Source organism: Tarenaya hassleriana, unplaced genomic scaffold, assembly GCF_000463585.1.
Source record: "Tarenaya hassleriana unplaced genomic scaffold, ASM46358v1 Cleome20, whole genome shotgun sequence".
Lineage (NCBI taxonomy): Eukaryota > Viridiplantae > Streptophyta > Magnoliopsida > Brassicales > Cleomaceae > Tarenaya > Tarenaya hassleriana.
The window spans coordinates 609,829-631,644 of NW_010965373.1; the positions used below are offsets into that span (position 1 = coordinate 609,829).

Sequence of the window (21,816 nt, forward strand, 5' to 3'; positions counted from 1 at the left end):
TTAATAGAGAGAGAGAGAGAAGCAAATGGCTTGAAGGGCAAGAGGAACAAAGAAAGAAGAAAGGAAAAGGAGAGAAGAAGAGTGAAAGATTTTGAGAGAGAGAGAGAAGAAACAAGGAAGGTTCTGGGTTTCCTGTTTGGTGCTTCCGTGCAAAGTCAGAGAACAAAGAAACCACAAATGAAGGGAAGGCCACATCATATTGGTTCGTTTGCGAGAGAGAAATTAAGAAAAGGAAACTCTTTTTTGTGGGTTGTAGATGTGGGTGTCGGGTTGAGACAGCACTGATGAAGATGGAAGCGACTTCTCTGCAAAAATGGGTAACATAATTTTTGCTTTGTTGGGTGGTGAAGAAAAGGTGTCTTCTTTCACACTCTGCTCTTTTTTCGTGTTTTTGGGATACCATTACCTCCATGAAACCCATTTTTTGCCTGTAAGTGGTGCATTTTTTTCTTTGGAGTTTTCCTTCTTTCTCCATAAATTCATGCCCAGCTGGGCCACCGGAAAAGAGAGGGACGGCTATGGAGATTAGCCCATATATACACACACACACATGTAAATTGATTGAGAGTGAGAGAGAGCGAGAAAGGAAGGACCGGCCCTTTTTGGGCAAGAAAGTATCAAGCCTATAAAAGATAAGAACATAGAGATCGTGCAGCTACTCTTGCCTTGATTTCTGGAAATTGATGCTGGACTTGATTTGTATTTTTCCATTCTCCATTGTTTAAAAACAATGACTACTAAAGTTCGAATCTTTTCTTCTAAGCTTGTTGCTTTGAACTGATCCGGGATATGCCCATCATCTCTGGATTCATATAAAACTTCACAGCTATGGCAGCAAAGACAGCAATTGCCCGTTGGATTTTGGATATATTAAATGGGCCTCATAAGTAATAACAAGCCCAATTACGAGAGATGTAAGCCTGTTAACTCACTTATTGGGCCTTTTCAATTACAGCCCAAAGCCCATTTACATCTCCCACCGAGTGGGTGTCGGATCACTGTACGAACATCCACTTCCCTAATCTCTGCCCAGAAGTCTCATCTCCGGTCCGGCGTAGGAGGAAGTGGCCGCCGGAAAGGAGCATCGAAGGAAGGCAAAAATGGTGAAACTGCAGTGAAGATATATCAGATTTGGTGCCCATTAATAGCATTTTGCTTGAGAGTAGATATATCAAGATTTGTTACCGTTCCATTGTGCGTGTAATCAGCTATCAATCCCTAAAACTAGAAAAAAACATTTCTCTACTTTACAATCCAACCCAAAAGTGGCAGATTAGGCAGAACAGTTGATACAATCCAACAGTTTTCTCACCAGACAACACAAGACAGAATTTCAAGGGAGACAGATCTTGGCGGCTTCAACTCAACCTAGCCCCGCCTCTCTTTTCAGCACCTACGAGATCAAAGAAAATACCCCAAGTCAGCAAGTTATTTTTTTTGGCTAAAGCTTTCAGGACATAATCTCTTTCTTTTACTCAGAGCAACAGTAATGGTGTTCATGGCAGTAACCTCTTCAGAAAACTTTATCAAAATGGTGGTCCGAGGGCGTTGCTGTCCTTCGATAGGCACAAAATGAGCTGTTACTACAGCAGGAAAGCCTGCACCATCCAGAACTCCCTGAATAGAAGAACAAGAAGAAAAATTACAGATGGATTGCTCGATATTAGCTTATTCAAGATTCACCATTTCATGATTCTGTAATTCGTGCAAGGGGAGCAAACTCACTCACCTTGACTATCCCCGCAGCAAACGCCCCACAGTTGAACGTTCCCATGTCTTTTGGAATCGAAATGAACCTGTCAAGATCCATTTCTTATCTTTGGCTTATCATGAAGCAACAATCTTTCCTCAAAAGTGTCCACCATAAGAGAATAATCGAGCGGTAACCTGTTCACGAGGAGCTCCTTCTCACTGATCATGTACTCATCTTCATGTTCGGTCCCTTTTTCAAGCGAGTCAGCAACCTATGCCATGAATATTATACAAGACTTATGATCCAGAAGCAGACATAGGTGCTGATTACATCAAAGAGATTTAACTATTGCAAATGAACAATGCCCACCTTTCCAAACAACACCTTCCACACGGTGCTATGGACAAAAGACAGAATTCCAAGCAACCTTGTCTCCCTTCGATTTCCCTGAAAGAACAAGGGCCACCACACTTTGGTCACATGAGCTGAGTCAGGTGGCTAGTTTTCGGCTAGCATAAGCAGACCCAGATGTTCAAACAGCACGATACCGTGACTGAACAGTGGAAGGTTGAAGTTGATTGAAAGTGATTATCGATGTTAGTCAATTCAGAAATCAAACCTTAGTTGGTCAATTATATTAGTCTCCATAGAATCTTATTTCCATATAAACTTCATTCCTTGTTTAATTCGCTAGTATTTCCAACCAGGGTTGATAATCACTCCAATCAACCCCAGTTTTCCAAATCCATATTTGTTTTTCATTTCAACACCATGGACTAAGATGCATCGAGATGAAAAATGCTCTCTTTCAAGCCTTGAACGAATGAACACGACTCCAATGGGCTGATCTTGAAAAAAAAAACTCAAATCGAGATTGGGAGGAAGCTGTACCTTCTCCCTGTGGCAAAGAAGTTCTAGAACTCGAGCTCCAACTGCATATCCCGCATCCTCAAGTCTAAGAGAATGTCAAGAACAAAGTGATCAACACGAGAAATGGTATCAGGAGTGTTGCATTTCAGAGTGGGGAAGAAGACGCTATAATGCAAAAGCCGATTCCATCGACAAAGAGGTCAACCTTCTTTCAAGTTCAGCAATATTGTCGACCTGCGTCTGGTTGTACTGAACGAGCTCCGAGAATAGGAAAGCAAATGCGCTCAAGCTCACCTGCAACAAATACGTAGAATCTGAATTGAATAAACGAATGAGAAGATCGTATGCCGACAAGCTGGAATCAGCTAAGATAATCAGATCTAGATCCAATTCATGGAGACGAAAGTGGATCTAGAAAGACCTCTTGTTTGCCTTTGCTGACGGGCTTGTCGAGGACGTTGGAGTACTGCTTCATCTTCCCCACTCCGATCATCTTCTCTCAATCCCCCCCTCCTTTCTTCTCTGGAATTTTTCTTTCTCGGGAAAATCTCTCTCGGGGATTGTTTTGCTTAAGATCGATTGCTGAAAAGTTTTTTATTTTATTTTATTTTTTATGTTTTTACTTTTTAGGGCCGTCAATAAAATTTATATATTTGGCCCTAAACGATGAAATAAGAAAATTGAAAGAAAAAAAAGTCGGAAACCCCTTTTCTCCGGAGCTCTCTTGTATCGATCGTCTTTCTCCGACCATTGGATTGATTCGTTGGAATCGTTGGGTGTTCCTTCGAGAAAAACCAGTGTGTGAATGGACGAAGACGATGAATTTGGAGATCTGTACACCGACGTCCTTCAGCCCTTCAAACCCTCCGCTGCTCCTCCGCCTCCGCCGCTTCACCCTCCGATCGACCTCAACCTTCAATCCCTCCATCAAGATATCGAAGATGATGGAGCCACAGCCGTTTCTAGGGTTTCCGATATCGAACCCTCCAAATTATCCTCTCCAGCAATTGACATGGATATGAAATTCGATATCGAAGATGCAGATACTGATGCTTTACCTGCTATTCCTGGCGAATCGCTTCCCGCTTTGCCTACAGATCGAGGTCGCTCAGGAATTGGCAAGCTTAGTGATGGGGCGATGCGCGAGCAAGGTGATGGAGAAGGAGGTGATTGGGATAGTGACAGTGACGATGATTTGCAGATAGTGTTGAACGACAGTAGCCGTAACAGCCTGATCGGAGCTGGGAGAAGAGCAAACCCAGACGAGGACGACGAAGAAGATGATGAAGAACCGCTTGTTATTGTAACGGACACAGATCCAAACCAAGCTATGGAGGGGCATATCTGGGCAGAAGATAGTCTGCAGGCGACGGAGGGAGACGGCAAAGACGCAGGCGAGGCTGGGAAAGCAAGTGGAGCAGGAGCTGTGGCTGCTCCCCCCAAAATTGGGTATATCGGCCATGGTTATCATACCTTTCATTCTCAGTTTAAGGTCAGTGTCAATGCAACGCTGTTGTCACTGGTTAGTTTCTATGGTGGTCAGGGTTTTTCCTGGTGGGTGGCCCCGATTTGGTTTACATGTATTCTGAAGTGCATTCTCTCCTCTGTACTTGTTGTATCTCAATGTCGAATGCAAATTGCAGAGTGTTGATCCTACAAGTCGGAGATCCTTTCTAGATTCTGGCATAGTCTTTCTAGTGTATTTGATCTTATAAACAACAAATGCAAACACTTGAATTTGCTTTTTCTCTTCCTTGTACGCCATTAGCTATTGCAAGGAGGTTCTAATGTCTGGGAAAAAACTCAAAGTAAGGAAATTGAAAAGAAAAAAAAAAGGGAATTCTATGACCAATTCTAAAGCAAATATGCAACAGACTACTCATAAGTCTTGGGGCTTAATGCTGACATTGAAATATGGGGGGTGCTTGTCTCAAAACAAAACTACTTCTATGTATAAATACTTCATTCACTTTTTTATGTCTCGATAATTTTGATATGCATATCTGTCTGTCTCTCTTGCAGTATGTAAGACCGGGGGCTGCCCCAATGGCTGGAGCTACTGCATCTACTGCTGGGACCTCCTCAGGTCAAGTTCGTCCACCCGTAAATGTAGTTCCTATGGCTGGTCGTGGTAGGGGAGACTGGCGTCGTCTGGGTTTCGGGACGGGTTGGGGTAGTAATACAGCTGGTCGGGGAGTTGGTGTTGGTCTGGACTTTACTCTTCCTTCTCACAAGTAACTATTTTTATCTGTGGTCTGATGTCTGAATAGCAATGATCAAGTTCTGATGCACAGAGATCCATGTTTCTTTTATAAGAAGTCTGCATTTATGGTTTTCTTAGGACTATATTTGAGGTCGACATTGATGGTTTTGAGGAAAAGCCTTGGAGATATCCCGGCGTTGATACCACTGACTTCTTCAACTTCGGGCTGAATGAGGAGAGCTGGAAAGACTATTGTAAACAGCTGGTAATTAACTTAACCATGGATCATATCCTTGTTTCCATAACTGAAGACTACTTAGAAAGTATATCTTTCGACTTTATGTAGGATCAACACCGTGTAGAGACCACAATGCAAAGCAGAATTCGTGTGTACGAAAGCGGGAGAACAGACCAGGTAAATAAGATCCTGACATGTTAGTTATTAAGCGGCTTTTGAAAGCTATTCTGGCAATTATTTTTCTTGGGCAGTCATATCTTTTAGCAACCAAGTTGAATCATAAGCATACTCCCTTGTCACAACGAAAGAGGGTAGTGGCAGGCCCTTTCTACCCGCAACTAGAGCTTCCCTTACTTATTTGAAAACGTTCTTGCCCCTTGCGAAATGGTCGCTCACTCCGGACCAAAGGAAGAAAAAAAAGAGAGAAGAAGAACTAGTATTGGATGGGGATGGCACTTAATTCCTCCTTTGAGTAGGACACCTTATCAATATATGAAGTGTGTTGGTAGAGTTTTAAGCAACTGCAATCATGCACGAAATAATTAGCAATGAAGTTCTAATTGCTCTTTTTTCCTAAACTTTTAGGGGTATGATCCAGATCTACCTCCGGAGTTAGCTGCAGCAACAGGTGCTCAGGGTATTCCTGCTGACTCTTCAAATCTAGTGAAACCAACCACTACTCAAGGCGATTCAACTAAAGGACCTGCCCATGTTCGACCTGCACTAGTACGTTTTGCCGTGCCATTTTTCTCAATGAAAAAATATCGTCAATGAGTGTTGTAGCATGTTGCATAGCACAGAGCATCACAGTATTCACATATCCCATTAGTTTTAAGCTGAACCTTGGTTGGAACCTGATTTTTGTTCAGCCACCTGGAAGACCAATACCTGTGGAGACTGGTTCTGGTGAGCGTCTACCATCCATTGATACACGAGCCCCTCGGATCCGTGATGCAGATGCTATAATCGAGGTTATGCATGTCTTGAATCTTGCTTTTTTTGGCACTGCTTGTGAGTCGTTTCATCTTTTCTATATATTGACTCCTAAATTACTGTGATTCTGTGGTCAGATTGTCTGTCAGGACTCACGTGAGGCTGAGCCCTCATCTGGAAATGATGTGGATCAAGTGGGCAATAGCCTTCCTGGAGAAAATATCTTAGGTGATGTCAACAGTGGGAGCCCAGACACAGGATCTTCTTGTCAAGCTCCTACCCAAGATGAGCTAGCTAAAAGGCTTCATGATAAGCAAGAGGATGCAATCTCTGAAAACACGGATGGTAGATGCAGTTTGCGGTCATCATCTCCTATTGGAGGCAGAGACACCAGGTCATCAAGTGTTGACCAGAAAGATACAGGGGCTGAACCTAGCAAATACTCCGAGATGGAGGAAGAACGTAAGATGAGTTCTGAACTCTTGCAGTCCGTGGTTCAGGAAGATGATGGAGGAGAGTCAAAGACTGAGAGAAGCAGTGAAAGCAGCAAAGCAAAATCTGGAAATCACAGAGAGTATCAGCAGTCAAAGGACAGTGCAGTTGATGCTCGACGACCAAGCAGTGGAAAGCAACTTCATGAAAACTCACAGCATCAGAGCAGGAAGAATCAGGATAGAGAGCAGGAAACTGAACGGACACGTGTGGCGGCTAGCAAAGGTGGTAGGGAGAATTCATATCCTCATATGGAGTTTGATTCTAGCTATCCTCGTCACTCATATACAAAAGGCGAGGATTTTGATAAAAGAAAAGAGTGTGACATTGCGGGTAGTGTTTGGCATAGGAGAGAGGATGAAGCTTACAGTAGAAAAAGCAGAGATGAAGGTTCTAGGAAAAGAGACCGTGGAGATTATCTGGGCTCTAGGCACAGGGGTAAAATGCGAGAGAGTGAAACATATGGCAAAGATGACCATGTTCCTTCGAGAAAGCATTTGGATGACGGTGGTATGAGGGTTCCAAGTGACAAGGATTTTGGCTCAAGACCCAAGGAAAGAGATGATAGTTTGAGGAATAATTATGAGGTGATGGACGATTATGTTAGCAAGAGAAGGAAGGATGAAGAATACTTACGAAGAAGCCGCTCTGATAAGAATGAAATTTCTCACAGTCAAAGAGAATCATCTAGCCATCCAAAACGAGAAAGGGGTGATAGGTTGGAGGATCAGAAGAGAGCTGCCCAGAAAATCAGAGAGGATTTTGGTGATTTCCGTTCTTTCGGAAACAGAGATGAATTTTATGTGCAGAGAGATGGCAATGAGAGGCAAAGGGAATGCGAAGATTTGGATAATTTGAGACGGACCCGTGAGGAGGATTCATCAGTGCACGGAAGAGAAAGACGGGTGACTACGAGGAACCACAGAGATTCAGAAGACCGAGCATCAAGGATGAAGGATGAATACAAGGGTTCTGATAAAGAGCTTCTTAACAAAGACACAGCAAGGCATAACAAACATCAGAAGAGAAGGGAAAATGCCTATGAGGAAAGTTCTTCACATAATGGAGGACATGAGGAGACTTCTACGCGTCAAGACATAACTGTGAACAATGAGAAAAAATTGAGGCAGGAAAGGGCCAGTGGTAGAAGTGATAAGATTTCTGATCCTTCAGATGGCAAGGGATCGCAAGAGAAGAAGCACAAGGAATCTAGACGAAAGAACAAAGAACATAGAATTGGAGATGCTGCAGATCTTGGGCCATTAAGAAGCAAACAAGAGGAACAAAATGGCAGTTTTGAAGAGTTGGTATGTCCCGTCGGCCATGGAACCCATCTGGTTTAATTATCCAAGTTTGACCTGAGATTTTAACTTGAGCCTTTGTGATACAGTTTATCAAGGATAAACTTCTCTTATATCGCGTTAATTACTGACATTTTTTTTTCATGGCTTTAGGGCTCAAAACGTGCCAACAAGTCGAGAAGTAGGAACACTGCCCGAAGAAACAAGGAAGACGTTTCCTCAGACGAGGAACAGCAAAACTCGAAGAGGGGACGGCTGGAGATGGAGCATTGGACGAACCATAAAGAGAGAGAAGACTTTACTCTCCCTGCCAAGTCATCATCATCATCTGTGCCCTTGAAGTTTCAGGAGATGGACAAAAGCCCAAATGGAAGATCTGCAGAAGAAGGTAGAGAAGCAGCTCATGACCCCACTACTGAGAAAAACCGGGATGCAAACGAAGAGAAAAACGCCGCGGAGATGAAACACAGGGGTCAGAAGCCGCCACCAGGGGACCGACACTTGGAGACGGTCGAGAAACTGAAGAAACGGAGCGAAAGGTTCAAGCTTCCAATGCCAAATGAGGATAATATCATCACATCAACAGTAAAGAAAACGGAGACTGAGACTGATAGAAGAACCGAAGGGGCTGCAGATTCAGAAGTGAAGGCAGAGCGGCCAGCGAGGAAAAGACGGTGGACGAGTAGCTGAGAGCCGTAAACCAAAGAAAAAACAAGAAACTGGTTCTCGAGTTTTTGTCTGGACGGAGAAGAGAAGCCAGGAAGCAGCAGCGTCTTTCTCTGCTTGTATGGATGGATGTGGGTTAAAGGCACATGGCTGAAAGAGGGTCTCATATAGGAATGAATGCGGGGTTTTAGCTGGAGATTAGGCAGAGACAAATGAGGTTTTAGTTGGAGATTATGTAAGAATTAAGATTAAGGATACATACGGATACTTGTGTTTGAGTCTGTAGTTGATGATGTAAACTTTTGTCCGAGAGATTTGTACTCGAAATTTTCAGAGTACCCGAATTTACGAATATACATTATGTTGCATTATCCTGATAGACGTACTATCTGTTAGAAAAAAAAAAGTAATATAATAATATTAACAATTTGTTTCAAATCTAAAATATGTTAACAAAAAAAAAGTCGAAATCCTTCCGTATCAAAAAACTAAAATTTCATCAAACTGAACTTTCAAACGTAAATTAAAACATTTTAGTACAGAAAGGGGTGGACGTTTCGGGAAACGGTTCGGTTTCGGGACGGGAATGGATCAGTTCGGTTCTTTCGGTTTTACAAAAATAGGTACCAATCGGTTTTTATATTGTATTCGGTTCGGTTCGATTTCGGTATCGGTTCAGTTCGGTTCCGGGTTTTATTAAAAAAAAAAATTTCCCTTAAAAATATTTGGTTTTTCGGGAGTTTTAAAGTTCGGTTCGATTCGATTCGGTTTCAGAAAAAGTCGGTCATCTAAAAATGGTACCGTTCGGAAATTAAAAACGGTTTCGGATCGGAAAGAATAAACATCTAGCTCTACATAAAACAAACGGATTCAAGCAAAATAAATTTACATTAAAATCTCATCAAACGCAAAACTTTCAAATTTTAAAAATTAAACAAAAAATTTCACACATAAGATCTATATATAGTTTGTAGAGATGATATATGTGTGTATACATATATATATATATATCGTAGAGATGATGATTAATTATGTTGGAGAACGAGGTAAAGAAAGAAACAAGAGTAAAAAGCGGGAAAAGGGTGGGGGGAGAGAGAGTATATATACCTAATGTGGACAGCTCAGACTTGGATTTCTGATTGCAATTATTAATTATTTCGCACAAAATTGAGAGAGAGAGAGAGAGAATCTGGTTCGTCGTCGCAAAGAAACGCTACCGGAGAGGAATGAAGATCACGGCGTTGCTGGTTCTCAACTGCGCCACCGAGACGGCGGATCCGGTGATCCTTGCCAACGCCTCCGACGTCTCTCACTTTGGCTATTTCCAGAGAAGCAGCCTCAAGGAGTTCATCGTCTTTGTCGGCCGCACCGTCGCCAAACGCACCCCTCCCGGCCAACGCCAGTCCGTCCAACACGAAGGTTTTCCTCTGATTCCCTCTTCGGTTCTCTTCGATCTCGATTCCATCTCCCCCGATCCCAATTCTGTGAGTGTTTTTTCATCTAGAGTACAAGGTTCACGCTTTCAATCGGAACGGCCTTTGCGCCTTGGGTTTCATGGACGATCATTATCCCGTTCGAAGTTCCTTCTCTCTTCTCAATCAGGTTTCTTATGGATCACATCCTCCACGGTCCTATTGATTTGATTTCTTGCAAATTCACATCATATTTCCGTGGAAATTGATGGACGGGTTACCAATTACCCCCGTGATTGGATTTCTCCCAGGTTCTGGACGAGTACCAGAAGAATTTTGGTGAGACATGGAGGTCTGCAAAAGAAGACAGCACCCAACCATGGCCATATTTAAATGAAGCTCTATCAAAATTCCAGGTTCCTTTTAGGTTTTTGCTCTTCCATTTGTCTATGCCTCTAAACAAGCCCATGATACTGTGTCGTAATAAGCTCGACAGGGGTGGAGTAAGTAAGATGTCTGTTGATTTTGGGTCACTGGTTCTGGAAAAAAAAAGAGTTTTTTTTTTCTTGTTTTCTAAATCTGCAGGACCCGGCGGAGGCTGATAAGCTGATGAAAATCCAGAGGGAATTGGATGAGACCAAGATTATCCTTGTAAGCTCTGAATCCAGTTCTTGTTCTAGAACCTTTCCGTATATACTTTGCACGTGTATATGGTGTGCCCGTCTGTTATGTTCTGCCAATGAATTCAGCTTTTTCCCAAATCTTAATTTCTACGCAAGGATAAAGAAGTGTTGCAGATGCATGATTACTTTTTCGAAATATTATCCAACTGAATTTCCGCCAATTGGTGCAGCACAAAACCATTGACAGCGTGCTTGCCCGAGGTGAGAAGCTGGACAGCCTAGTGGAGAAGAGTTCAGATTTGAGCATGGCATCCCAGGTAATGTTCTTGAGCTATCTGGCTGGCTGTTTACATCATCTGCATTTATAAGTCTATCTCTCTCTCTATCGATCGATTAGGAACACAGAATTTACGGTCGGGTTGCTAGACAGCATTTAAGGTGTATAACCCCACTAGAACATCAGAGCTAACTTCGAAATCTGTATTAGAGCCTGAGAATATGACCCTATGATATCCTGCAAGACTCTAGTGTATAATTCGCTGCAAAAACTTGCTAAAGTAGACGGAAAATCGATATTTTTTCAATTGGCATGGAAGTCATTGGTTTGGTAGATGAATGTATGGCATGCACAGAAACGTAATCTAACATGAGGAGATGTTTGGTTGAAACAGATGTTCTACAAGCAAGCGAAGAAAACTAATTCATGCTGTACTGTTCTCTGAGGGCGATGTCGGATTCTACAAATTTGCAGGGGAAACTGCCTTGTGTCTAGTTTCGATTCTGTTTGAGATTCTAAGACCTGTGTGTCATGAAATACGTATTGCTATCACTCTACTTGCATCTGTTTTGGTTACCAAACCCGAAAATCCTTTATGTAGATCACAGTATGTCTTTTTTTTCTATCATGCTTCAAGAAGTGGAAGAAGTTGGTATTAGTAGAGAAAGACAGTGTTTTGTATTTTTGTTTTTTTAATCTTTCAAATTGTGGGGACAATGAAAGAATCTCCACCCAAGAAGAAACAGTTTGGAATCCAACCGGCGAAGTTTCTAACAGAGCATTATCTAAAAGGGTGCCTCCATCTGCATCTGGTCCTAATTTCTATGTGTCTATCTAACCGCTGTGTCAAATGGGCAAAGATACCTACGGCAGATGGAATGAATCAATCCCAAAGTCAGCAGCCATCGGCTCATCCTGCATTCACAGATATCAAGAACTGTCATCAATGGCAGCATATGACATATACATTGATGCAGAAGGACACGCCGTCCATTGATATATTACCTGTTTCATCATCTCGTTCATCATGTCATCGAATGTGTCGGGCTGATCATTGATAAAACCATTTTCAGACTTGGTTTGCTCCAAGCTGTAGCCTTTTCTCATTTCTGGTTCCAATCTTGCCGGTTTTCCCACATTGGCTTGTTCCCTGTTGAGTATTACACCACCATCTATTTCGCTCATCACAGAAGAACCATCCAAGCCTTTGTTTCCGACTGCGTTTATCATGTCCATAACCATTTCATTGGCCGGGACCAGGCCGTCCATGTTACCGAACGAATTATTCAACACGTGGATGCAATCCCGTCTCTGTTCCTCCCAGTTTTGTTGGCCTGAGGTGTTCAGGTGACTCTGGCATTGCATCTCTCCTCCATGATTCTCCGCAAAGATGAACGAGTTGATGTCCGCTGGACCATTCCCAGCAATGCCGCTAAAGTTATTATCAGCCAGCTTATCATCTCGACTGAAAGAATGGTTTATCTGCAAAGAATTCAACGGGAATTTGGGTGTTTTATCATTCCCTTGCCAACCGGTACTGCATCCGCTGTGATTAGGAAAGCTAGAGGAGCCAGGCATGCTGAAGTTGAGGGAACTAAAATCGGATGGAGCTCCCAGGAGAGAAGATTCATTTCCAGACAAGATCTTATGCAGGGGCTGTTGATACTTCGCCTGTAACATCAGAGAGTTAGTAGAAGCATTGGCCAGAGAAGGGCTAGAGCTGCCGCCAAATGATGCCCGAGAATCCAGGAAACCGCTGCAGATTGACCGGTCACCTATGATTTTGGAATCTCCCACGTATGCAGGGCCCTTGCTTCCAAGAAAAAGGTTGGGTTCTAGCTGAGGTGTCGTTCGTTGAAAGGAATTCACGTTCTGAACTCCGGATAATAGGGGTGAGTGGTACTTTCCAGACATGTTTGTTGAGTTGCTTGAGTTCTGGTAATGCCCTGGTTGAACAAAGCTGGGGGAGGCAATTCCCTGAAGGTTTATCAATGACCGAGTTGGGGAATTGAGTCTGGTGACAATTGGAGCATGAGGACGGGATAAGAGTGTTGAGATCGGCAGTTGTCTTGTGGCAGTCAAGCCGTGAAAATCTTTGAATCCATCAAGTTGAGCCATGTGCAAGCAAGAGGGATCTTTCGTCCCATATGCAGTTGAAGACATATGACGGTGCAGATGAGCTTCGTCCATCTTTTTCAAGTAAAGTCTGTACTTCTGCAACAAAAAACGAAGGAAAAACAGGTTGAACAACTTCATCACGCGCATTACTACAGATAAAGGCAGAGTGAGAGAGGAGAGAAAGGGGACAGGACTGAGATTCTTGCCTGCAAATGGCTGGCTACATTTTCCCTAGTCAGACCTTCTACATTCATGAGATCAAGGATTTTCTTTGGAACAGCCTCTGGCAACAAACAAGTCAGAGAAATAAAGTATCAGAAGAAACAAAAACAGAGAAGATAGAAGAATTATCCAGAGAAAAGGCGACGATAAAGAGATTTTGCAGGGGGACAACTCACTGTCAGGGCCCAACTGTGTAACGGCGGCGACAAACTTCTGGTGGAGCTCAGATGCCCACACGACACGAGGCTTCTTCCGGGAACTAGACTCATCCATGTCATGGTCACTCCCCTCTCCACCTTCATTTTCTCCATCACTGTCATTGTCCTCATCATCGCCATCATCAATGTTGTCTTGACTTGTGTCTTTGCGTTTCTTATTGACTTTCGAGGCCTGGTGAGCGTCAGGAGGAGGGAGGAGTTGACGTGAAGGCCCAACAGCGTTGTTCCTCGCATATGGCTGAATGTTATTCCTGACAACATGTTGCCAGATATTACGGAGCTCCTTCAGACCGACGGGTTTGATCAGATAATCACAGGCACCGTGAGTAATGCCTTTCATGACGTGGTCATAGTCACTATGAGCTGACAACACTGTGGATAGCAGGAAGGAATTAACCAAAAGGACCGGGATGATATGCAGCAAAAAGAAAAGGAAGAACAAAAACATACTGATGACAGGAAGGTTCATTTCAAGGGCGACAAGTTCAAGCAGCTTAAAGCCATCCATGTCAGGCATCTCCACATCGCTTATCACCAGATCAAACTTGTTGCTCTCCTCCCTCAGCATTTCAAGAGCAGCCTTAGCCTCTTTTGTTGTCGTCACTGAGCATGTATATGAATATATATAGCCATTTTCAACATCACCCTCTAACTAGTTATTTGCCTTCACAACCCAGATTAAAGAAAATAAGAAAAAAGGAGAGAGAAGCACCATGATATTTGCAGCTAAGCAGCAACTCCTCTAGTTTACGAAGGCAGGTTGGATTATCATCGACGGCAAGAACACGCATACCCACCGGAAACTGCTCCTTCCTTCCCTCCTCAGCACTCGCTGCCGATTCCATCTTCTGTATCTTTCCTTCTTCTCTTCCCCTGGAAACACAAAAACTCTGGTGTGTCTGTTTCATATAATGTGGAATCGGATAATCATTGTTCCACACGTTTGAAGTCCCAAAAAAGTTACAGGACTGAGGGAATGCTCACAAGAAAATAAAAGAGAGAGAGAGAGAGAGAGAGAGAGAGAGAGAGAGAGAGAGAGAGAGAGAGAGAGATTATGCCATTAATCCTGGCCCTTAATTCTCCATATAATCACAAATTTCCTTCTTTTTTTTAGTGATTGTTTCCAATTATGGAACGAAGAAAGTCACATGCTCTGCTACCTTCCTTTTGTTTGTTGAATCTTCCCTTTTATACAAATAAAAGACAACGTCTCATTTCAATGTCCCTATTTCCTTCCTCGGAAATATCTTATTCTCACATAACGTTCAAACTGAGCATTTCGGCCTTTCCATGTTTTTTCATTTAATTTCCATTTCCTAATTCTATAGACATGTCTAGATGCTTCACATGAAAAAATGCGAAAAGAATAATATGATATGCCTTCAATCAGAGAAAAAAGAAACAACTTTCCACGGGAATGGAATGGACTGACCTGAGTTCATCATATTAACAGTTTAAACAGACATGTATCCTCCTCCACGATTCTGGCATTACTTCCATTCATTCATCCGCACCCAAGATTCTGCTATTTTCTCGACTCTTCCGTCTAAAATCTCCATCAAAACCGAAAACTCTCGCTCTGCAGTAATCCTTTTTTCATTTCTCAAGAAACCTCTCAGGCTATGACCTTGATCATCAACTTTTGTTCCGTTAAACCCTTGGAACTATTGCACTGTTCGAATATATGGCCTTCTTGTCAAATCATTTTCGGGCTCCCCTTCCCTGACTGCAGTACCTTATGCATGTGCCCAAACACAACTAATGGAACTGACCACCCTTGTCGTCTCCTTCAATTGGCTATCGCCTGTCCCAGATCTGAAACATTGGAAGAAAATCTTCTCTCTTTGAATTGAACAAGGGTTTGATGCCACAGCCACATTCAGTAAGCTAAACATGATATTTGAAGTTCCCCTCAACTGTTGGCCCATTATGTGCAAAAACCAAATTTCCGCCATAGAAAAAGTCGACTTGACTGACTGGCCTAAGACTAAACCAGTAAGAAAAACTCCCTCATACTGTGCAAGAGTTAAAACCAAGTGATCAGCTATAAATTCTCCCAGCCATGTTATCCATTTCCCAAACTCCATATCTGACAGAAGATCGAAATTTCATGGAGACTGGGCGACATGTTATTGTCATATGTTCAAGGAGTGATATAAATTTCTAAACCCGCAACCCAGCCTGTTCAGAACTGCTACCCCTACGCTTTGCCATTGTAGGTTTACAGATATCACTACACAAACACCGAAAACTGAATGTATATACAGAGTGCAGAATTCAGTAGATTTGGGAGTTGAGCTATGGTTTCTCTCCAAGAAGACATTTGTTTTGATATATGAATATGATTCGAACAAGCATATACATGTACATATTGTGGATATCCATCCCAACTACTGACATTTTGCCCAAAACCTGAAGAGATTAGCGAAGATAGCAATGAACACTTAGGTCATGATGAGGAAGAACTTAAAGGGCGGCAAGTGGAGCGGAAAATGGAGAAGCAGAAACGGAAGAGACAACATACCAGAGGGTGTAACTTCCCATTCGTAAGGAAAATGGTTACATGAGTGATGCTGAGCATCCGCACAAGGATACCTTTCATCTTTGAGCAAAAATGGCTGACGATAAATCAAAGGAGGAAGTGCTAATAACCTAATCTGATCCGAGAATTAAAAAAAATCCAAATACAGTCATTACATGCTCTGGCTGCACTTCCTGCCATTAATGGCCCTTTCTCCTGCATCCAACACCGTCACCATCACCGCCAAGCTTGCAAACACGTCTCGCATGAGGAACAAACCAGAACAGAGAGATCATACGACAGCAGAGAAGGTTGCACGATTTGGGCCGTAGCATTCTAAAATTAAATATTTGGGCTTTTTAATTTGAAGGCCCATCAGCTTCGGTATCTGATGCACGTTCTGTTTACAACTTGAAGATGTTTCATTTTCGGCCATAAAAAAAGAAAAATTCCATTAAAAAAAAATAGCAAAATTTTTCTAAATGGTAAATATAATTATCTCAATTTCCAAAATTTTAAATAAATACTATAATTTGGTTCATTTGTATGGAATACATACCAATTTGATAACTGATTGTCGTTATCGATTTGATATTTATTTACCATGAATGGGTTCAATTGAGATATTTATTTATTAATTTGAAATCTGAGATAATTATATTTCCCATTTACACAAATTTTAGTATTTTATTAAAAAAATCATAAAAGCTAAATAAATTGGGCCTTCCTACCTTCCATTCCATCCATCCAAGCCTGATTTTCGCTATATATATTTTTTTCTAGCAAAAGAACCTTTTAAAAATAAAAACGATATAGCACATGTTTTTTATTTCAAAGTTTCATCTCTTTTTAATATTTATGAAAAAATAAAAACAAAAACGACTGGACCGATCTCGATAAGAAGGGGTATAAGTTAGGAATCTTGGTAGCTTGAGCGTAAAACACAGAGAACCACTTGGGACATTTTCACGTGAATGAAGAGCCAACTCTTTTGATGATTTTACAAGAAATTAAAATTGAATCAACTCTTTTAATGATCCCACTCAACCTCTCGCCTCGTCTGTCAAGCATTTTTTTTTTTTTGATTGGTTTGTATATTTTTGTGAAGTTGTTGTAAGATGGCAAACCAACCCCCATCTCTCTCTCTCTTCTCAAGAGGCTATGTCTAACCCTAGTTTTACATTCCGGTCAAGTCCCTATACCTTCCCTCCACCGTCAACTTTTTTTTTTTGTTAGGGTAACAGGTATCCTGATTTCTGGATCAAGGTTTTGACTAATCCTGGAAACCAGGAGCCAGATGTTTTGGAATATATACTTCCTCCCCAAATTTAAAATTCGAACTCGAAGTGAAACAAACGCTTTACGCCCCATTTCATCGGTTGAACTATCCAGGTTTAGATTTCCACTGCCCACTTTTATTGGCGTTTGGTTAGACTCTCTCTCTCTTCAAGACTAATGGCTAGGAGAGGAGCCATTTGGCAAATAGCTTGCTGATTTCATGAGCTATATAATATAATAAGTGCAAACTGGCAACCAAGAGTGGTTGGTTCAACTGGTAAGTGGATATGCGCAAAAAGTGTTCCACCTATATTCGAACTCCACGCTTGGCCAATCATATATTATAAAAAAAAACCATGTTGTTTCCATAAGTTTAGAAGATTAATTCCTTGGGCAACCTTAAACCTATACATATATATATATATATATATAGAGAGGGGTTTAGGTCATTAGACTTCATTCTATATATGTGTATAGTAACCTTAAAACTTGAATGATTATATGAAAATATAATTAAAGACAGCAAATCATCATGAAGGAAAAACACAGAAGATGTAGTTCGAAGTGCGACGTATGCTTAGAAGACAAACAACGTTCACATGTTTAAAGATGCCAAATAGACGGCACAACTTAATTAGGGGTTAATTAATTGAACACGGGTGTTGATAATTTTAATTAAAAAGGAGGGAGAGGCCGGAAGCCATGGCGAAGGGCGGCCTCCCAAACCCTGTCGATATCAAAGAAGAAAGCGTGGCCACACTCATGCTCCTCCCACCCCTCCAGCGCGTGCACTATCCCCCCCACTCTCCACGCGCTCATCACCCTCCTCGGCAGCCAATTCTATTAAAAAATCATACCCATTACACGAAATGAATTGAACTGTATAACATGCGTACGGCTCTACTACCTCGCAAGAATCTACGTTTTGGGCAGACTCCGGAATATACATCGAGGGGGTGGGGTGGTAATGGCAGTCCTTCCTCGTTTTCTTTGGTGGGAATTGAGAGAAAGGAATAAATAGGGTTCCTTCCTTTGCCATCGTCTCTTCTTCTCTGCTTAGCCCGTCACCTCCCACTAACCATATCTGCGGTTATATCCCCACATATCAATATCTCAAACTAACTATATATATATATATATATATATTAGTGTGTATATATACACACACACACAGATGGACATGGTCCATATATATATACCCTTGGGGAGTTGGTCCGCATCAGCACGATATTCTCACTACAACTTACGCCCACGAATTCAACGAGCCTCCGGTGTTCCTCGGCGCGTAACACCATTACCTATGTTAAACCACGTTACGTCTTTTTTTTCTTTCCAATATACACATATACAAAAAATATATATCTTATTTCACTAATAATTTAACATAACTTTTTCTTCTTTGTTAAAACCATGATTTCTTAGACTTTTTTCGATCGGTACTGAAAAATGTTGCAAACAATCTCATTGCGTTGCAAAATTCAATTTTGCAATACAAGAAAAAGCGTTGCAAATAGCCCAATTTTTTTGTACTGTTTCGTTTTTTTTTACATGAAATAATTACTCATGTAATTATTATAAGAATAGTGATTAGTATGAATTATTACCTTGACGCCTCTTTGGATGAGAGCAAAGACAGTGGCATAGGCAACCTTAGTGAGTTTGCCTCTGAAAACCACTTCTGACGTTTCCCTGGGAATGCCATTGACAACCACTGCAGCTGCAAGGCTACTCCCGTCTACCAGCCTTACCTTCAGCTTCGGATGCCTCTTCACGTACATTTCCCCGTATCCATTCAGTTCTTCGCCCTGATTCAATCCCAAATCGGGCGTATACATAATAAAACCATAGTGTGTATATATATATATATGTGTGTGTATATATACATGCAAGTAGATACATGTGATTTACCTGGTTCATTAGCCCAAGACTGACTACTCTCACACCCTTCTTATCAGCTTCAACGATGCTTGCCTCTATCATTTTGTTGATAGACTCGTACTGCCGTGGTGACGTGTACTGCACGCATGCATACAAACGGTAATTGGCAAATATATATATATATATATCAAATCCTCTTTACATATGTACATGCAATAAAAGGACAGACGTTTGAGAAGAAAAGAAATGTACTTGAAAAGCAAACTTGGGGAGGAGGCGGGAGTGGAGGGTGAGACTGCGAAATCGGTTTCGTTCGAGAACAAAGGTGGACGATGAAAGGTAGGAGAGAAGGGCAGAGAAGAGAGTGAGAGGCCACATGAAGGAGAGGAACCATCGGGAGGAGATGAATGGATGAGAGGAGAGGGAGGGAAAGCCGAGGCGAATATGGTAGATCGAGTCAAGGGTGGTCAGATGGGTGAGATGGATCACGTCCGGTGTCTCCTCCTCCCGCTGTAGCGACGTCTCGTACAAGGAGTCGCTTGACTTGTCATCGGTCCCGTAGATATAGTCGTACATCGGCATGAACAGCGAATAGTTCGTTCTGAACTGCGTGTGGTGGAGCGAGTGGAACCTGTATTCATCAAAGGTCAATAAGAAGACCGAATAAAAAAATTGTGAATAATGAAGAGTTTTAGTTTGCATAGAGTTTATATATATTAGATATGAATTAGGAATTCTAGTGAAAGGAGATTTACGAAGGAGTGTAGAAGAGGAACTTCAAAGGCGGGAAAAGAGAGAAGAGGGGACGAGGGAAGAGCTCGAAGTTGCAATGGCCCATGTTGTTCATGAAATCTATGTACGTCAAGTATCCGAGCATGGAGACGATGGAGAGGTTCCCGCACAAGGACGACGTCACGACAGGTATAGCAAAGAGTAGCGAATAGGCTATGTGCTCGGCAAATGGATGCACCACCGCTGCATATATAATTGAAGATTAAATCAATATATATCCAAAAAGAAATAAAGAAGGATTAAAGTGGAGGGGCGTTACGGTTCCGTACAGGTGATGGGCTCAGTGACAATAGAGGAATGGTGGTGAGAATGGTAACGAGAGTAGAGGAAATGGTGGTGAAGGGCTCTATGGAACCAGTAGTAGAGGAACTCGACCGGACCGGCGTGAAGGAGAGCCATGAGGACGGCGCCGTCGGTTCGCCAGAGGGGAGCGCGAGAGGAGCCGGGGAGGAATTTGTTGCCGAGGTACATGAGGAGGGCGTTGAAGATGATCTGGTCGTCCCATGTTCGTTCACGGTCGACCTGGTCGAACTCGATGGGCTTGTCCACGATCCTTCTCGAGCCCTTGGCCGTCCGGTGACGAGACAAACTTATCCATATCTGGCTGTGAACCATTCGCCACGCCATCAGTGCTGCTATCAGCAGGTTCCCAAGGTCTCGCTCCTCCTCGGACTTTGTCCCGTACGAGTATATGCTCTCCACTATCCATGGAGCCACCACAAGGTACTGCATTTGCATACATATTATATATATAAGATATGTCTATACACACACACATATATATATGTATAATGGTAAAGGAAAGGAAAGAAAACCTTGAAGCTTCCAAGGGCCTTCCATGGCCAGTCGGTGAGAATCCCTGGTCTGGACGCCATTTCCTTTAGAAAAAAAACAAACTTGCAACAATGATCTGAGAGGAGAGGAGCTGTTTGTTTCTTTCGTGTGAAGTATTGTTATATGCATATATATATATATATACTACGTAGTACATGTGAAGCACATCGTGGTGGGGCCAGTTTCCGTAAGTTTAGTATCGTACGCTTTCCCACATAAGCACTATTTTTGGCAGGGAGCCTACGAGCTGAGGCTTGAGCCTTAATGGCTCTTTCCATTTTTGGCTGTACCACTTTGAATACCATCTGACGAATTGGTGGTGCTCTCCCACCGGTCCCAACCGTTGGAATTCAATTTTAGGATACGTCTCACGGGCCTCACTTTTTAGCCCATTATAAAACGTCTTTAGGCCCAATAATACGTCACGGGCCGAAATGTATCGTCACGAATACTATATATATTATACATATATCAGAGAGAGATTCATAACAATTAAATTCCCGTTACGTACAGCGGACGAATGCCATTTTGGTAAAAGGTGCAAGTCCAAGAAACCTAAGGCCCCCAAGCTACAATCTCCGACAGCAACTGCCCAAGTGTCCATGACTTCCAAATATGTCGCTTTTACTCCACCATCCATCATGATGCAGCTCAATCTGCCAAAAACAATTGTGAGAAAATTCGACCAATTCCCATACCAATCCTACATCATTAATTTGCTACTGCGGGCCTTCGGCTACTAACCTTTCTTCCGCAATTGTTTTTGAATCTTCCCTTGGCAAATGGGTCACTACCCAGACCATGTTAAGGCGAACTCCGGCATGGAAAATGAATTCACAAGCCGAAGATGCCATGATCGTTGGCACCGAAAATGGCAGCGCTGAACTGCCGCGTGTTCAAGTCGCCCCCGTCGATGGCAGATCCGAACCGATCGAGCCACTGGGTAGGGCTTGGATTTTCTGCCTCCTCCACCCACTCAGATGTCATGTCGATGTCCTCAAGTGCAATTGGGTCCGTATCCAATGACGCCATTTTCCCTAAATTGAGATTGTGATTCACGTACGCCAATCCGTTCAACATTTCTTTGTCAATCTTGTTCCGTCTCTCCCAGTGCATCTGCTGGAATGTGTTCCAATGGCGTTCCAGGTTGTAGCCACTGCAAACTTGACTCAGTATCCTGATGGCCACCCGTTGCAGCACGGGCGCTGAGTCACCAAACTGCTCCCACCACAGCCCTGCATTGTTTA

General features: G+C 42.5%; 5 protein-coding genes across 10 annotated transcripts; 2 read left to right on the forward strand and 3 right to left on the reverse strand.

Moving 5' to 3' along the window:
* Positions 1-1,128: 1,128 nt before the first annotated feature.
* On the reverse strand, positions 1,129-3,158 carry LOC104813540 (trafficking protein particle complex subunit 5-like). Its single transcript, XM_010541164.2, has 8 exons — positions 2,985-3,158; positions 2,769-2,857; positions 2,585-2,648; positions 2,063-2,140; positions 1,888-1,964; positions 1,730-1,796; positions 1,510-1,617; positions 1,129-1,393 (listed from the first exon to the last, which is right to left on the reverse strand). Exons 1-8 carry the CDS (start codon positions 3,054-3,056, stop codon positions 1,364-1,366), a joined length of 585 nt encoding a protein of 194 aa, XP_010539466.1. The 5' UTR covers positions 3,057-3,158; the 3' UTR covers positions 1,129-1,363.
* Positions 3,159-3,238: 80 nt separating this feature from the next.
* Positions 3,239-8,767, forward strand: LOC104813541 (FIP1[V]-like protein). Its single transcript, XM_010541165.2, has 8 exons — positions 3,239-4,055; positions 4,586-4,797; positions 4,905-5,031; positions 5,113-5,181; positions 5,590-5,730; positions 5,874-5,975; positions 6,075-7,736; positions 7,884-8,767. The coding sequence occupies exons 1-8, from the start codon at positions 3,369-3,371 to the stop codon at positions 8,418-8,420; spliced, it is 3,537 nt and encodes a 1,178-aa protein (XP_010539467.1). The 5' UTR covers positions 3,239-3,368; the 3' UTR covers positions 8,421-8,767.
* A 759-nt stretch (positions 8,768-9,526) lies between these two features.
* Positions 9,527-11,366, forward strand: LOC104813543 (VAMP-like protein YKT61). The gene is made up of 6 exons (XM_010541174.1): positions 9,527-9,815; positions 9,901-9,998; positions 10,120-10,224; positions 10,394-10,459; positions 10,662-10,748; positions 11,103-11,366. The coding sequence occupies exons 1-6, from the start codon at positions 9,623-9,625 to the stop codon at positions 11,151-11,153; spliced, it is 600 nt and encodes a 199-aa protein (XP_010539476.1). The 5' UTR covers positions 9,527-9,622; the 3' UTR covers positions 11,154-11,366.
* On the reverse strand, positions 11,278-16,066 carry LOC104813542 (two-component response regulator ARR18-like). 6 transcript variants are annotated; one of them, XM_010541169.2, is made up of 9 exons: positions 15,964-16,066; positions 15,791-15,868; positions 14,699-15,081; positions 13,979-14,139; positions 13,717-13,869; positions 13,225-13,638; positions 13,033-13,109; positions 11,714-12,922; positions 11,278-11,623 (listed from the first exon to the last, which is right to left on the reverse strand). In XM_010541169.2, the coding sequence occupies exons 4-9, from the start codon at positions 14,109-14,111 to the stop codon at positions 11,573-11,575; spliced, it is 2,037 nt and encodes a 678-aa protein (XP_010539471.1). In that variant the 5' UTR covers positions 14,112-14,139; positions 14,699-15,081; positions 15,791-15,868; positions 15,964-16,066; the 3' UTR covers positions 11,278-11,572. The 6 variants fall into 6 exon arrangements, with proteins under 6 accessions (XP_010539471.1, XP_010539470.1, XP_010539473.1 ...); XM_010541168.2 differs by having other exon boundaries at positions 14,699-15,678; XM_010541171.2 differs by having other exon boundaries at positions 14,699-15,678; positions 15,791-15,884; positions 15,964-16,055.
* Positions 16,067-17,562: 1,496 nt separating this feature from the next.
* On the reverse strand, positions 17,563-21,802 carry LOC104813547 (protein CER1-like 2). The gene is made up of 11 exons (XM_010541179.2): positions 21,314-21,802; positions 21,081-21,225; positions 20,551-20,613; positions 20,005-20,461; positions 19,699-19,918; positions 19,196-19,574; positions 18,974-19,081; positions 18,670-18,870; positions 18,265-18,363; positions 17,973-18,149; positions 17,563-17,905 (listed from the first exon to the last, which is right to left on the reverse strand). Exons 1-11 carry the CDS (start codon positions 21,421-21,423, stop codon positions 17,741-17,743), a joined length of 2,124 nt encoding a protein of 707 aa, XP_010539481.1. The 5' UTR covers positions 21,424-21,802; the 3' UTR covers positions 17,563-17,740.
* Positions 21,803-21,816: the final 14 nt, after the last annotated feature.

Excerpts from the sequence above, each read along its gene's own strand:
- LOC104813541 (XM_010541165.2), top strand. The coding sequence starts at position 3,369 with ATGGACGAAGACGATGAATTTGGAGATCTGTACACCGACGTCCTTCAG. Across the intron at positions 5,182-5,589 it reads AAAGCGGGAGAACAGACCAG|GGGTATGATCCAGATCTACC; the intron begins GTAAATAAGATC and ends CTAAACTTTTAG. Across the intron at positions 7,737-7,883 it reads ATGGCAGTTTTGAAGAGTTG|GGCTCAAAACGTGCCAACAA; the intron begins GTATGTCCCGTC and ends TCATGGCTTTAG.
- LOC104813540 (XM_010541164.2), bottom strand. The coding sequence starts at position 3,056 with ATGATCGGAGTGGGGAAGATGAAGCAGTACTCCAACGTCCTCGACAAG. Across the intron at positions 2,858-2,984 it reads TCAGCAAAGGCAAACAAGAG|GTGAGCTTGAGCGCATTTGC; the intron begins GTCTTTCTAGAT and ends TATTTGTTGCAG. Across the intron at positions 1,394-1,509 it reads TGATAAAGTTTTCTGAAGAG|GTGCTGAAAAGAGAGGCGGG; the intron begins GTTACTGCCATG and ends TTGATCTCGTAG.
- LOC104813547 (XM_010541179.2), bottom strand. The coding sequence starts at position 21,423 with ATGGCATCTTCGGCTTGTGAATTCATTTTCCATGCCGGAGTTCGCCTT. Across the intron at positions 20,614-21,080 it reads CAAAATGGCATTCGTCCGCT|GAAATGGCGTCCAGACCAGG; the intron begins GTACGTAACGGG and ends TTTTTTCTAAAG. Across the intron at positions 18,364-18,669 it reads TCATCCAAAGAGGCGTCAAG|GTAATGGTGTTACGCGCCGA; the intron begins GTAATAATTCAT and ends GGTTTAACATAG.
- LOC104813543 (XM_010541174.1), top strand. The coding sequence starts at position 9,623 with ATGAAGATCACGGCGTTGCTGGTTCTCAACTGCGCCACCGAGACGGCG. Across the intron at positions 9,816-9,900 it reads CCAGTCCGTCCAACACGAAG|AGTACAAGGTTCACGCTTTC; the intron begins GTTTTCCTCTGA and ends TTTTTCATCTAG. Across the intron at positions 9,999-10,119 it reads CCTTCTCTCTTCTCAATCAG|GTTCTGGACGAGTACCAGAA; the intron begins GTTTCTTATGGA and ends GATTTCTCCCAG.
- LOC104813542 (XM_010541169.2), bottom strand. The coding sequence starts at position 14,111 with ATGGAATCGGCAGCGAGTGCTGAGGAGGGAAGGAAGGAGCAGTTTCCG. Across the intron at positions 13,870-13,978 it reads GCTTAGCTGCAAATATCATG|TGACGACAACAAAAGAGGCT; the intron begins GTGCTTCTCTCT and ends ATACATGCTCAG. Across the intron at positions 12,923-13,032 it reads ATGTAGCCAGCCATTTGCAG|AAGTACAGACTTTACTTGAA; the intron begins GCAAGAATCTCA and ends TTTTTGTTGCAG.